The sequence below is a fragment of the Mesoplodon densirostris genome, chromosome 2, assembly GCF_025265405.1.
Source record: "Mesoplodon densirostris isolate mMesDen1 chromosome 2, mMesDen1 primary haplotype, whole genome shotgun sequence".
Lineage (NCBI taxonomy): Eukaryota > Metazoa > Chordata > Mammalia > Artiodactyla > Ziphiidae > Mesoplodon > Mesoplodon densirostris.
This window is the reverse complement of record NC_082662.1, coordinates 141,337,305-141,352,254: the sequence shown is the minus strand read 5'-3', so window position 1 is coordinate 141,352,254 and position 14,950 is coordinate 141,337,305. Positions and strand designations below refer to the sequence as shown.

Sequence of the window (14,950 nt, the reverse complement as noted above, 5' to 3'; positions counted from 1 at the left end):
CATTGTCTGAGCAGACTGGGTAATAGAAATACTCCTATGAATAAAATTTCCTCTTGGTTCTGAAATTGGTTTCAGATTTTTCTTTCTTTGGGCCGAAATGCAACTTCATAGTAACCAGCTGCAGTTGCATGACGCATGGTGTGTGTGTGTGTGTGTGTGTGTGTGTGTGTGTGTGTGTGTGTGTGTGTGTGTGTGTGTGTGTGTGTGTGTGTGTGTGTGTGTGTGTGTGTGTGTGTGTGTGTGTGTGTGTGTGTGTGTGTGTGTTGGATGTAGAATGACCAAGTGTGGTGATTGTCTAAGACCAGAATTAGAAACGCATTAATGGGGAGGGAAAGGTTTAATTTCCTGTCTGAAAGAGAATGGGAAGCTCAGATCACAGTTAAGGTACATGCCTTTTTTTTTTTTCTCTCTCTCTTTTCTTTTTTTGGCTGTGCCGCACAGGTTGGGGGAATCTTAGTTCCCCAATCAGGGATTGAACCTGGGCCCTCGGCAGTGAAAGCGTGGAGTACTAACCACTGGACTGCCAGGGAATTACTGTTTCATTTTTTAATATGAGATGAAAATTATGAGGCAAAAATTAACCCCCAATTAACCAAAACTTATGAGGCAAAAATTAATGTCTCATTTTGGGAAAATAGGCTCAGAACAGATATATCCTTAAAAATGACTTATCGAGACAAAAGTAGAGTTAGAACCCAAACTCTCGTCTGGATCTCCCAGACATCCTGTTTATAAAACCAGGTTCCCAAATCTTATGTTGTAATATTGCTCACTGCCTTTTGGATGAAACTTACACCTCAATTTGAGATGTTGCAACACATATGAATATGTTTTCTTATTCTTTTTTCAGTTTGAGATGTTGCAACACATATGAATATATTTTCTTATTCTTTTTTCAGAGGGCGAAAGAAATAAGAATCCTTAGGTTTTCTTGTCAAGATTTTATACTGATCTGGTATGACAAGTTTCTCCCATCTCTGATTCTGACCTCTACTCCAAACGCATAGGAACTCTTGGTAAAATACAAACAAAATACAGAAGAGAGCTTGAAATAATGGAAAATCTCTAGGGGAAGTTATGAGGGAGAACAAGAAACAGCCTCTCGGGTAGCCTACAGTCTGTTAATAGACACATATATACATATCATTAATTCAGTGTGTTTAGAATGAAGCAAGCCCCTCTCATGAAAACTGTGCTATGGGCGCTTGCATGGGAGGAGGCTGACTTCTGTCTTAAGAGGAGGAGGAGACAGGAAAATGGTCAAGGTAGACGGCATAGTTTTTTGGGCCCTTGAAAGTGATTACGATTTAGATACAAAGATTAAGGAAAAGGATGTTCCAAGTGGAAAGAAGATTTGAGAAATGTAGTAAAGAGTCATAAGCTTTTTTTTTTTAATTGAAGTAGAGTTGATTCACAATATTATATTAATTTCAGGTGTACAACATGGTGATTCAATTGTTAATAGATTAGATTTCATTTAAAGTTACAAAAAATAATGGCTATATTTCCATGCTCTGTACAATATATCCTTATTGCTTAACTATTTTATACATAGTATTTTGTACTTCTTAATCCACTACCCCTATCTTGCCTCTTCCTGCTTCTGTCTCCCCACTGGTAGCCACTAGCTTGTTCTCTATATCTGTGAGTCTGTTTCTGTTTTGTTATATTCATTCATTTGTTTTATTTTTTAGGTTCCACATACAAGGGATAACATAGAGTATTTTTCTTTCTCTGCCTGACTTATTTCACTAAGCATAATACCCTATACGTCCAACCACATTGTTGCAAATGAGAGTCATAAGCTTTTTAACCAAGTAAATGGTTACTCCTACTCCTACGATTAATCTAAATTGACCAAAATGCTTTTAAATTGTAAGCTGTTCATTATATTATTGCCTATATTGTCTATACTAGCAAGAACTTGTGAGCATTAGAAACGTCCTATCTAAGGAAAATTTTAAAAGAATTATGATACATCAAATGTAATACAGTCTTTTACAGTGATAATTATGGAAAAATTTCAAAACATAATCTTTTTTTTTCACATTTTCCAGATGCTTTTATTCTACATAGAACAGAGTTAACATGTAGAAATGTTTGGATTCCATAAGATAGTTACACTATAACATTTATACTGTTAGATCTAATAGATACTATTTTAAAAAGATTACAGGGAGATTCTCTGCTAAACCACAGCACACCATTTTATGAGATGATAAAAAGTATTTCACAATATTACGTGTAATTATGTATTGTAAGGTCACATAATATAGGTAATATGTCCACTTTGACCTCTGGTACCTGTTTCATACTTATTTTCATAACTTTTTTATTAATTAAAAGATCATTATTGTATATTTTCTTTTCTTTAATGACAGCCTATATTAGAAGACATGTGTATATCCCAGATAGAGGGTCTAGAAATGTATTACACATTAGACACATGACTTCAGGATCTGGAATGTAGGCTCGGAAATGCTGCACTATGGGGCAGAAGGCTTGACCCCTTGTTAACTGTGAGGTTTTGGTCAAGGGTCAATGCTCCAGTCTTTGTTACCTTATGTGATAAATGAGGATTATAATTAATATGAATGATGTGGAGATGTTATTTGTTTTATAAAGTTATATTATGAGGTGAAGTGGGGAATAAAAACTGCACAAAATTGCATATGTAGTACAATATCAACTGTGAAAAAATGTGTTGAGGAAAACCTGGAAAGAAGTAAACTGTAATATTATCAGTGTCTAATTCTGGGAACTGGAATCACTGCTGATTTTTATGAAAATGTTCTGTCTTCAGTAATTTTGAGTTTTCTATCCTATGTTGACTTTAAGGGAAGAAATAAATCTCTCTTTCTCATGCACACACATACACACACACATACACACACACATACATTTTACTTCTCTCAAGTCCTGGAGCTGGTCATCTTATGGATTCTCTTCAGCTCTGAGATGGAAGATTCCAATGTTTACTGTATTTCACTGTTATAGGCATCAACAAAATCCCTCTCTTCTCGCAGGTCTTCAGCCATTTGCTGCCTTTGCCGTCCCGGCCAGAGCCCACTCTTCTGGTTTGCTCTCATTCTCAGCGGTGGTGTACTGCCTGCATTCTGTTCTGAGATTAGACTATCAGGCTCCTGCACATAGCAGTCAAGTATAATCTAGTTATCTCCATGAAAAGCAAATCTGGATCCTGTGCCAATTATACCTGCCCCCCATCTCTAAAATAACCAAACATGTCAATGGTTTCTGCTGAGCAAAATTACCATGATTGGAGCTTTGCATTTGGAGTGTGATTAATTTTATTAAGATTCATTGATTCTCTCACAGGGCTGTAAGCTCCTTGAGGTTAGGTATCCCATTAGTTTTTATCAGCCATTGGATTTCCAGCCCTAGCATGAGCTCAGGATTCAAGGTTCTAGATCTGAAGTTCCCACTGCGTTGAATGATTTTTCCCCAGATATTTCTCACTTCCTTGAGGACTCTGCTCACTTCTGATCATCTCAGTCCTTGACCAGCCATCCTGCTTAGGATACAACCTCTCCTCCTTGTCCCCTCAACCTGCTTTCTTTTACTTCATAGTACTTACCTCCCTCTGAAATTGCCTCAGATGTTTATCTTTTTCTTTATATTTATTCTTTTTTTCCCAGTTTTATCGAGAAATAGTTGACATACATCACTGTATAAGAATAAGGTGTACAACATGATGGTTTGATTTACATATATTGTGAAATGATTACCACAATAGGTTTAGTTAACATTCACCATCTCATATAGATAAAATAAAAAGAAAAGAAAGATTTCTCCTTGTGATGAGAACTCTTACAATTCACTCTCAGCAACTTTCCTATATATCATACTACAGTATTAATTGTAGTCATCATGTTATATATTACATCCCTATGACTTATTTATCTTATAACTGGAAGTTTGACTTTTTTTTTTTTTGCAGGTAAGTATTTTATTTATTTATTTATTTTATACAGCAAGTTCTTATCAGTTATCTATTTTATACATATTAGTGTATATATATCAATCCCAATCTTCCAATTCATCACACCACCACCACCATCTCCCTGCTTCCCCACCTTAGTGTTCATACATTTGTTCTCTACATCTTTGTCTCTATTTCTGCCTTGCAAACCCATTCATCTATACCATTTTTCTAGATTCCACATAGATGCGTTAATATACGATATTTGTTTTTCTCTTTCTGGCTTACTTCACTCCGTATGACAGTCTCTAGGTCCTTCCATGCCTCTACAAATGACCCAATTTTGTTCCTTTTTATGGTTGAGTTATATTCCATTGTATATATGTACCATATCTTCTTATCCATTCATCTGTCAGTGAACATTTAGGTTGCTTCCATGACCTGGCTATAGTAAATAGTGCTGCAGTGAACACTGTTGTGCATGGGTCTTTTAGAATTATGGTTTTCTCTGGGTATATGCCCAGTAGTGGTATTGCTGGATCATATGGTAATTCTATTTTTAGATTTGTAAGGAACCTCCATACTATTCTCCATAGTGGCTGTATCAATTTACATTCCCACCAACAGAGCAAGAGGGTTCCTTTTTCTCCACACCCTCTCCAGGATTTGTTATTTGTAGATTTTCTGATGATGTCCATTCTAACTGGTGTGAGGTGATACTTCATTGTAGTTTTTTTTTCTTTTTTTTTGTGGTACGCGGGTCTCTCACTGTTGTGGCCTCTCTCGTTGCAGAGCACAGGCTCCAGACGTGCAGGCTTAGCGGCCATGGCTCACGGACCCAGCCACTCCATGGCATGTGGGATCTTCCCGGAATGGGGCACGAACCCATGTCCCCTGCATCGGCAGGTGGACTCTCAACCACTGCATCACCGGGGAAACCCTTCATTGTAGTTTCGATTTGCATTTCTCTAATAATTAGTGATGTTGAGCAGCTTTTCATGTGCCTCTTGGCCATCTGTATGTCTTCTTTGGAGAAATGTCTATTTAGGTCTTTTGCCAATTTTTTAATTGGGTTGTTTGTTATTTTAATATTGAGTGATGAGCTGTTTACATATTTTGGAGATTAATCCTTTGTCCCTTGATTCGTTTGCAAATATTTTCTCCCATTCTGAGGGTTGTCTTTTCATCTTGTTTATAGTTTCCTTTGCTGTGCAAAAGCTTTTAAGTTTCATTAGGTCCCATCTGTTTATTTTTGTTTTTATTTCCATTACTCTAGGAGGTGGGTCAAAAAAGATCTTGCTGTGATTTATGTTAAAGAGTGTCCTTCCTATATTTTCCTCTAAGAGTTTTATAGTGTCCAGTCTTACATTTAGGTCTTTAATCCATTTTGAGTTTGTGTATGGTGTTAGGGAGTGTTCTAATTTCATTCTTTTACATGTAACTGTCCAGTTTTCCCAGCACCACTTATTGAAGAGACTGTCTTTTCTCCATTGTATATCCTTGCCTCCTTTGTCATGGATTAGTTGACCATGGGTGCGTGGGTTTACCTCTGGGCTTTCTATCCTGTTCAGTTGATCTATATTTCTGCTTTTGTGCCAGTACCATATTGTCCTGATTACTGTAGCTTTGTAGTATAGTCTGAAGTCAGGGAGTCTGATTCCTCCAGCTCCATTTTTTTCCCTCAAGATTGCTTTGGCTATTCAGGGTCTTTTGTGTCTCCATGCAAATTTTTAGATTTTTTGTTCTAGTTCTATAAAAAATGCCATTGGTAATTGGATAGGGATTGCATTGAATCTGCAGATTGCTTTGGGTAGTATAGTCATTTTCACAATATTGATTCTTCCAATCCAAGAACATGGTATATGTCTCCATCTGTTTGTGTCATCTTTGATTTCTTTCATCAGTGTCTTATAGTTTTCTGAGTACAGGTCTTTTACCTCCTTACGTAGGTTTATTTCTAGGTATTTTATTCTTTTTGTTACAGTGGCGAATGGGATTGTTGCCTTAATTTCTCTTTCTGACCTTTCATTTTTAGTGTATAGGAATGCAAGAGATTTCTATACATTACTTTTGTGTTCTGAAACTTTACCAAATTCATTGATTAGCTCTAGTAGTTTTCTGGTGACATCTTTAGGATTATCTATGTATAGTATCATGTCATCTGCAAACAGTGACTGTTTTACTTCTTCTTTCCCAATTTGTATTCCTTTTATTTCTTTTACTTCTCTGATTGCCATGGCTAGGACTTCTAAAACTATTTTTAAATAATAGTGGTGAGAGTGGACATCCTTATCTTGTTCCTGATCTTAGAGGAAATGCTTTCAGTTTTTCAGCATTGAGAATTATGTTTGCTGTGGGTTTGTCATATATGGCCTTTATTATGTTGAGGTAGATTCTCTTTATGCCCACTTTCTGGAGAGTTTTTATCATAAATGAGTGTTGAATTTTGTCAAAAGCTTTTTCTGCATCACTGAGATGATCATACGGTTTTTGTTCTTCAGTTTGTTAATATGGTGTATCACATTGATTGATTTGCATATATTGAAGAATCCTTGCATCCTTGGGATAAATCCCACTTGCTCATGGTAAATGATCCTTTTAATGTGCTGTTGGATTCTGTTTGCTAGTATTTTGTTGAGGATTCTTGCATCTATATTCATCAGTGATATTGGTCTGTAATTTTCTTTTTTTGTAGTATCTTTGTCTTGTTTTGGTATCAGGGTGATGGTGGCCTTGTAGAATGAGTTTGAGAGTATTCCTTGCTCTCCAGTTTTTTGGAAGAGTTTGAGAAAGATGGGTGTTACCTCTTCTCTAAATGTTTGATAGAATTCACCTGTGAAGCCATCTTGTCCTGGCCTTTTTTTCGTTGGGAGATTTTTAATCATGAGTCCTCTCCCTCTTTTTCTTGATGAGTCTGGGTGGTGGTTTATCAATTTTGTTTATCTTCTCAAAGAACCAGCTTTTAGTTTTATTGATCTTTGCTATTGTTTTCTTTGTTTCTATTTCATTTATTTCTGCTTTGATCTTTATGGTTTCTTTCCTTCTGCTAACTTTGGGTTTTGTTTGCTCTTCTTTCTCTAATTCCTTTAGGTGTAAGCTTAGATTGTGTATTTGAGATTTTTTCTTGTTTCTTGAGGTAGGCTTGTATTGCTATAAACTTCCCTCTTAGAACTGCTTTTGCTGCATCCCATAGGTTTTGGATTGTCATGTTTTTGTTGTCATTTGTCTCTAGGTATTTTTTGATTTCTTATTTGATTTCTTCAGTGATCTCTTGATTATTTAGTAACGTATTGTTTAGCTTTGATTATTATTATTATTATTATTATTTTGCGGTACGCGGGTGTCTCACTGTTGTGGCCCCTCCCATTGTGGATCACAGGCTCTGGATGCACAGGCTCAGCAGCCATGGCTCAGGGGCCTAGCCGTTCCGCAGCATGTGGGATCTTCCTGAACTGGGGCACAAACCCGTGTCCCCTGCATTAGCAGGTGGACTCTCAACCACTGCACCACCAGGGAAGCTCTAGCCTTGATTATTTAGTAACGTATTGTTTAGCCATGTGTATGTGTTGTTTACGTTTCTCTCCCTGTAATTTATTTCTAATCTCATAGCATTGTGGTTGGAAAAGATGCTTGGCATAATTTCAATTTTCTTAAATTTACTGAGGTTGATTTGTGACCGAAGATGTGATCTATCCTGGAGAATGTTCCATGTGCACTTGAGAACAAAGTGTAGTCTGCTCTTTTTGGATGAATGCCCTGTAAATATCAATTAAATCTATCTGGTCTTTTGTGTCATTTAAAGCTTGTATTTCCTTATTAATTTTCTGTCTACATGATCTGTCCATTGGTGTAAGGGAGGTGTTAAAGTCCCTCACTATTGTTGTATTACAGTTGATTTCCTCTTCAATAGCTCTTAGCATTTGCCTTATGTATTGAGGTGATCCTATGCTAGGTGCATATATATTTATAATTGTTATATTTTCTTGGATAGCTCCTTTGATTGTTATGTAGTGTCCTTCCTTGTCTCTTATAACATTCTTTATTTTAAAGTCTATTTTGTCCAATACAAGTATTGCTACTCCAGCTTTCTTTTGATTTCCATTTGGGTGGAATATCTTTTTCCATCCCCTCACTTTCAGTCTGTATGTGTCCCTAGGTCTGAAGTGAGTCTCTTGTAGACCGCATATATATGGGTCTTGTTTTTGTATCCATTCAGCAAGCCTGTGTCTTTTGGTTGGAGCATTTAATCCATTCACATTTAAAGTATTAATTGACATGCATGTTCCTATTACCATTTCCTTAATTGTTTTGGGTTTGTTTTTGTAGGTCCTTTTCTTCTTTTCTTTTTCCCTCTTAGAGAAGTTCCTTTAGCATTTGTTGTAGAGATGGTTGGGTGGTGCTTAATTTGCTTACCTTTTGCTTGTCTGTTAAGCTTTTGATTTCTCTGTCAAATCTGAATGAGATCCTTGCCTGGTAGAGTAACCTTGGTTGTAGGTTCTTCCCTTTCATCACTTTAAATATATTTTGTCACTCCCTTCTGGCTTGTAGACTTTCTGCTGAGATATCAGCTGTTAACCTTTTGGGAGTTCCCTTGTATGTTATTTGGCATTTTTCCCTTGTTGCTTTTAATAATTTTTCTTTGTCCTTATTTTTTGTCAGTTTGATTACTATATGTCTCAGCATGTTTCTCCTTGGGTTTATCCTGTATGGGACTCTCTGCACTTCCTTGACTTGAGTGGCTATTTCCTTTCCCACGTTAGGGAAGTTTTCGACTATAACCTCTTCAAATATTTTCTCGGTCCTTTCTCTCTTCTCCTTCTGGGACCCCTATAATATGAATGTTGTTTCATTTAATGTCCCAAAGGCCTCTTAGGCTGTCTACATTTCTTTTCATTCTTTTTTCTTTATTCTGTTCCATGGCACTGAATTCCACCATTCTGTCTTCCAGGTCACATATCCATTCTTCTGCCTCAGTTAATCTGCTGTTGATTCCTGCTAGTGTATTTTTCATTTCAGTTATTGTATTGTTCATCTCTGTTTGTTTGTTCTTTAATTCTTCTAGGTGTTTGTTCTTTAATTCTTCTAGGTCTTTGTTGAACATTTCTTGCATCTTCTCAATCTTTGCCTCTGTTCTTTTTCCAAGGTCCTGGATCACCTTCACTATCATTATTCTGAATTCTTTTTCTAGCAGATAGGCTGCCTATCTCCACTTCATTTAGTTATTTTTCTGGGGTTTTATCTTGTTCCTTCATCTGGTACATAGTCCTCTGCCTTTTCATTTTGTCTATCTTTCTGTGAATGTGGTTTTTGTTCCACAGGTGGCAGGATTGTAGTTCTTGTTTCTGCTCTAAAAACATAATCTTTTTTTAAAAACATCTTTATTAGAGTATAATTGCTTTACATTGTTGTGTTATTTTATTCTGTATAACAAAATGAATCAGCTATACATATACATATATCCGTGTTATTTTATTCTGTATAACAAAATGAATCAGCTATACATATACATATATCCCCATATGCCCTCCCTCTTGTGTCTCCCTCCCACCCTCCCTATCCCACCCGTCTAGTTGGTCACAAAGCACCAAGCTGATCTCTCTGTGCTGTGCGGCTGCTTCCCACTAGTTATCTATTTTACATTTGGTAGTGTATATATGTCAATGCCACTCTCTCACTTCATCTCAGCTTACTCTTCCCTCTCCCTGTGCCCTCAAGTCCATTCTCTATGTCTGCATCTTTATTCCTGTTCTGCCCCTAGGTTCTTCAGAACCATTTTTAAAAGCATAATCTTAAGGAAAAATAGAGTACAGAAGAACAAGTACTTATAATTTCATTTATGTAAAACCTTCATTCTTGTAGAGAAGGACCAGGCAATAATAGGCACAGATGAAAACAGTTGTCTTAGAATGATGAAATTCTCTTCAAATTCTTTCATGTTTTAAATTGAGTTTTTAATATTATTATTATTATTCTTTTTTTTTTTTTTTTTTTTTGCGGTATGTGGGCCTCACACTGTTGTGGCCTCTCCCGTTCTGGAGCACAGGCTCCGGACACACAGGCTCAGCGGCCATGGCTCATGGGCCTAGCCACTCCACGGCATGTGGGATCTTCCCGGACCAGGGCACGAACCCGTGTCCCCTGCATCAGCAGGTGGACTCTCAACCACTGTGCCACCAGGGAAGCCCAATATTATTTTTTTTTAAAAGGCGCTGCAAAGAGGCAGAAGGGATGGAGCATGTTTGGGGTAATCCACATAGCCTGGATTACCTGGATAAAGCATGGGAAATGATGATAGAGGAGGTTGGAAAGATACATTAAAGTGTAAGCTGTGACAAAGTGAGAGAGTGGCATGGACATATATACACTACCAAATGTAAAATAGATAGCTAGTGGGAAGCAGCCACATAGTACAGGGAGATCAGCTCGGTGCTTTGTGACCACCTAAAGGGGTGGGTTAGGGCGGGTGGGAGGGAGGGAAACACAAGAGGGAAGAGATATGGGAACATATGTATATGTATAACTGATTCACTTTGTTATAAAGCAGAAACTAACACACCATTGTAAAGCAATTATACTCCAATAAAGATGTTTAAAAAAAAGCCAGTTTATGGAGGCTTTTAAAGGGCAAGTTAGAGAATTTAGGCTTTATTTTGTAGGCAGTGAGTAGAGATGGAAAACTTTCAAGCAAGGAAGTGATAAGGACAGAACATAGATTTCTCTCACAACAGTATGTAGGACAGGTGTAGTAGGAAAAGAACCGAGACAGAGAAACCAATGAGAGGTCTATGGCAATAGATCCACCGGAGAGACAATGATGACCTGAACTGGTTTGATGACATTAGAAATAGAAAAGAGACAGCAGATTTGAGAGACATTGCAAGATCAAAACAACTTGTTAACTGATTGAACATTGGAGGATGAGGGAGAGGTAGTGTTTAAAGGTGAGGCTGAAATTCTATTCCAGGAAGCCTGGATTAATCTTGGAGTCAGAAGGTAAAGTTTCTGGGCAGGAAATGAGAAGTTCTCCTTTGTTGAGTGTAAAGGTGCAATGAAAAGTGTAAGCCTGGGCTTAGGAGAGTAATGAGAGATAAAGAAGTAGTTATGGGGTAGTCCTCTTATAGGGAATAGTTAAAGCCATGAGAACAGGTAAGATAAAAAGATGTAAAGAGAAACATTTTTAAAAGGAAAAACTTGGGATTTATCTATATTTAGGGTTGAAAAGTAGGAAGACAGGTAATAACAATGAAAAAAGAGCAATTAGTAAGATAGGAAAATCAGGAATGTTTAGGGTAATGGGAGCCAAAGGAGAAGAGAGTTTCAGAAAGGAGATGATCCGCAACATTAGAGGCTGCCGAGAAGTCATAAGTGATGAGTTAAAGAAATTTTGGATTTGGAGACAAGGGCACACCTCACAGAGGTGTGTCAGTAAAGGCGGGAGGAAGCCAGATTGAAGACCACAATGGGAGGTGGGGGGGATGATTATAGAGAAAAAGTAGGCAGGAAACATAGGAGATTCTTTTGAGAAGTTCAACATCTCACAACAGAAGAAAACTTGAATTTGAGGTTTTGACAAGACTGAGGGAATATTTCAGGATGGAAGATACATTGAAAATAAGGAAGGAAAGAAAAGAAACCGCTTCTGAAACAGAAGTGAATAGAGAAGACAATTTGAGGCAGATAGAAGCTAACGTGGAATGATTTCTTAGTAAAGTAGGAGGCAAGATCATCTGCTGAGAGTAAGACAATTTGGTGACCTGGAGAGAAAAATTTGGAACAGCCACTATGGCAAGTAAAGAAAAGGATTCCAGCTGATTGAGAAATGGTATTTGAAGACCCAGCTTTAAAGGTTGTATTTCCTCCAACTTCGTTCTCAAGACTGCATAGTTTTGTATCCTCTTTTATACTCATTCTTGTCAAATCAAAAATCAGCAAATCAGCCTCACCTTTGTGACTTGGTCCATGCTTAAATGCTTCTCTCTCTCTCTCTTTTGTTTTTTTTTGGGGGGGCCCCACCGCATGGCTTGCAGGGTCTTAGTTCTCTGACCAGAGCTCAAACCTGGGCCCAGCAGTGAAAGCACCGAGTCCTAACCTCTGGACCGCCAGGGAATTCCTCGTCTATGTTCTCTTTACCTCTAGTATCGTTCTTATTTTCATCTAATAATTTCCACTTTTCATTCAAAGCCCTGTTCAAATCTCCTATCTTTTGTCAAAACTTCTACTGTAGTTCAATTCCTTTTCTGAAAACTTTATAGGACTTTTGGTGTTTATTACAGAAAAGGTGAAGTGGTCAGGAAGAATTGCTCTTTAGTAGCAGTCCCCTGAGCACACAAACCTTAATCCTGAGGATTAAGAGCTTAATTGGATAATGTCAGGGTTTGTGGTCCTTCTTAGGACCACATGTGATAACAAACATGGCTGGCCCTTTGTTGCATCCTTCTGAGCAGCACTCAGTGATAGACCAACTTCTGGAGGTCATGCACTTCTGGAGTACTGATCATGTGCCAAGCAACTCAGCATATTGCCGGAACTCTTCACCCTCTGTACTTTCTTGGAGTGAGATGGAGACCAGTACAGGGGAAGGTCATCTGTCCCTGAACCCAAGGAAAGCCTGATGGACCTAGAATCACAGAAAGTGGATCGTTTTTGTGGACCTAGTCTGAACCCTGCAGTATCTAAGTTTTCCAGGCCAGCTGGTTTGCATCTTGTATAACCTTCTTTTGTTTATAAAAAGAAAAAAAAAGAATTCTGGCATCAAATTTATATTACATTTCCACTTAGGGGAAATGGTTGGCAGAGGAGAAAGTAAACAATTGCGACATGTTATCAAGAAAGAGGGCTAGTGAATAGGAAGGCGATTAGATAAACACGGTTGCTTTACTTATGCTGTTAATCATTCACTGAGCCAGTAGGGAGTCTCTGCCCATCCATTTCTATTTGGCCGTCCCTGAACAGCCAACCACATGGGTGGAATTCAGGGACTTTTTGGTGGAGCAATTACTAGCCAGCTTCAGGGTGTTCTGGTAAACTCTTATATGGGGAGGAACTAAGCCTATTATAGATCAAAGCAGTTTTCCTCATTTACAAACTACCCAAGGCACGATGACAGAGTCTTCTTCCTTGGCTACTTGAAGGTCAGTGGAGTATCCAGGGCACCTTGGGGGAAAGGCTGGTAGTTTGGCCCTTTAAGGAATACAAGATTAGAAGGATAATGCAGAGACCAAACTTGGGGGTGTTTTCAATAGAAATCTTTTCAGGAGTACTGCATTAGGGGACAGTGTGACTTGGAAAGTACTTTTAACCCCTACTGAGCCTCAATTTTCTATTATAAATGGGGGAATAATAATGCATGCTAATAAAATACACTGAAGCAAAAAAGAAGTAAGAAGTTGCTCTTATTATTGCATCTAAAAGTTGAGTGTGTTTGTTTGTTAATCCTTTGCTACCTCTCCACCTAGGGCAGCTGAGGCAGGATGTAAGCCAGATGTCCCAAAGGGAGTCACCAGAGACCTGGTTTTCAGAGTCTACATTCTGAAAATTGGTGCAATTTCCTTTACAGATTTTATTAACCCCTCCATGTCTCCTCTACCACTGATAGCAAAGATCTTTAGATTTAATCATAAGGAGGATATTGGTCAGCCTCCAGTTAGTTTCTGAAGCTAGAAGCCTTTATGGTCCTCATCTCCTTTCTCTCCCTCACTTTTTAAATCTGGCAATGTTGATTAACTTTACTTCTTGAAATTCCCTTCTCCCTTGGTTGGGCAAGACGTAGTACTTCTCTGGTTTTAGCTTTAATTCTTCAACCACCCTTGTCTTTGCTGACTCCTGTTCTGTCCCTAAATGTAGTAGTAAAGGAGAATACAAAGTAGAGTATCCAGAAGAGGAAGAAGCATCAAAGAAGGTTTGTATTAAGTTTAGAGATACATTTGAATATAATATGGGTACAGAAGGAAGGAGCTGATAGAGAGACAAAGAAATTCTAAGAAAGAAGAGAATTTTTTGGAAGTAAGTTCTTTCTGGAGTCTGAAAGTTATGTGATTGAGAGTGCAGGTGTAAGTCAGGAGACACTCCACCTGAGATTGGAGAAAAATTATTTCTTTCCAGAAGTATCTGAATTTTTAAAAAGGGAGTTTAGATAAAATAAATACATTGACTTAAAAAGTAATCTCTAATGGGAGGAGAAATTTGGAGGCTGAGGATTTTCCCAGAGCCTCTCAAATTGTACTGCCTTGGCAAGTGCCAATGGTATTTTTCATAAGAGACCCTCCATGGTGACTATAGTTCTTGAGCTGGTTTCATTTCTATAGGAATTTAAAAGGTGATGATGTCATTGAAATATGAGGGCATTTGCTAGGGAAGTCTTAGATTTTCAGTGGGCAATTACAGAATTTTAGGGTTTGTAGGGAATAGAAAGATAATCCAAGTTTAATGTCATCATTTTAAGGATGAGAAACTGAGATCTGAGGAGCTGATGTAGCTTCTTCAAGATCACAGAAATTGACTGGTATTGCTGGAACTCAAATTCAGGTCTCCTCAGCTCACAAGTTCTAGGCTCCATCTCCATACTCTGTGGTTTGCTGAGTCCTGTGCAGGCTCTGCTGAGGGACCACAGTGGGTCATGATGATGAACTGTAAATGCTACACCTGGCCCACTGAGCCACCACACATCCTGAGAACTAGTAAGGGAAGTCAAATCACTGAATCATCTCTTCAAAATTTATAAAGAACTTCCTACACATTATTTCATTTGGTCCTCAGTAGGTATTTAGTCATTCTCATTCTGAAGATAAAACAAAATTAAATTTCATTTATTTCACATTTATTGGATAACTATTATTATGCCAGTTAATATTGGGTTAGAAAGTGGAAGGCTGAATAAACACCTTCTTTGTCTCCAAGGGACCTATAATCTACTGCAAGAGGCAAAAGTGAATAGTTATAATACAGTGTGGTGTTACAATGAAGGTATCAGCAAAGTATTAGGGAAGCATAGCAGAGACTGATATTTCCTGA

General features: G+C 37.9%; 1 protein-coding gene across 1 annotated transcript in view; it reads left to right on the top strand.

The window, feature by feature from the left end:
• Window positions 1-13,039: 13,039 nt before the first annotated feature.
• The window catches only part of LOC132476362 (C4b-binding protein alpha chain-like), a 42,952-nt gene continuing 41,041 nt past the window's right edge, over window positions 13,040-14,950 (top strand). The window contains 1 exon segment of the mRNA XM_060078266.1: window positions 13,040-13,071. Within this exon segment, the coding sequence (XP_059934249.1) occupies window positions 13,040-13,071 (32 nt within the window).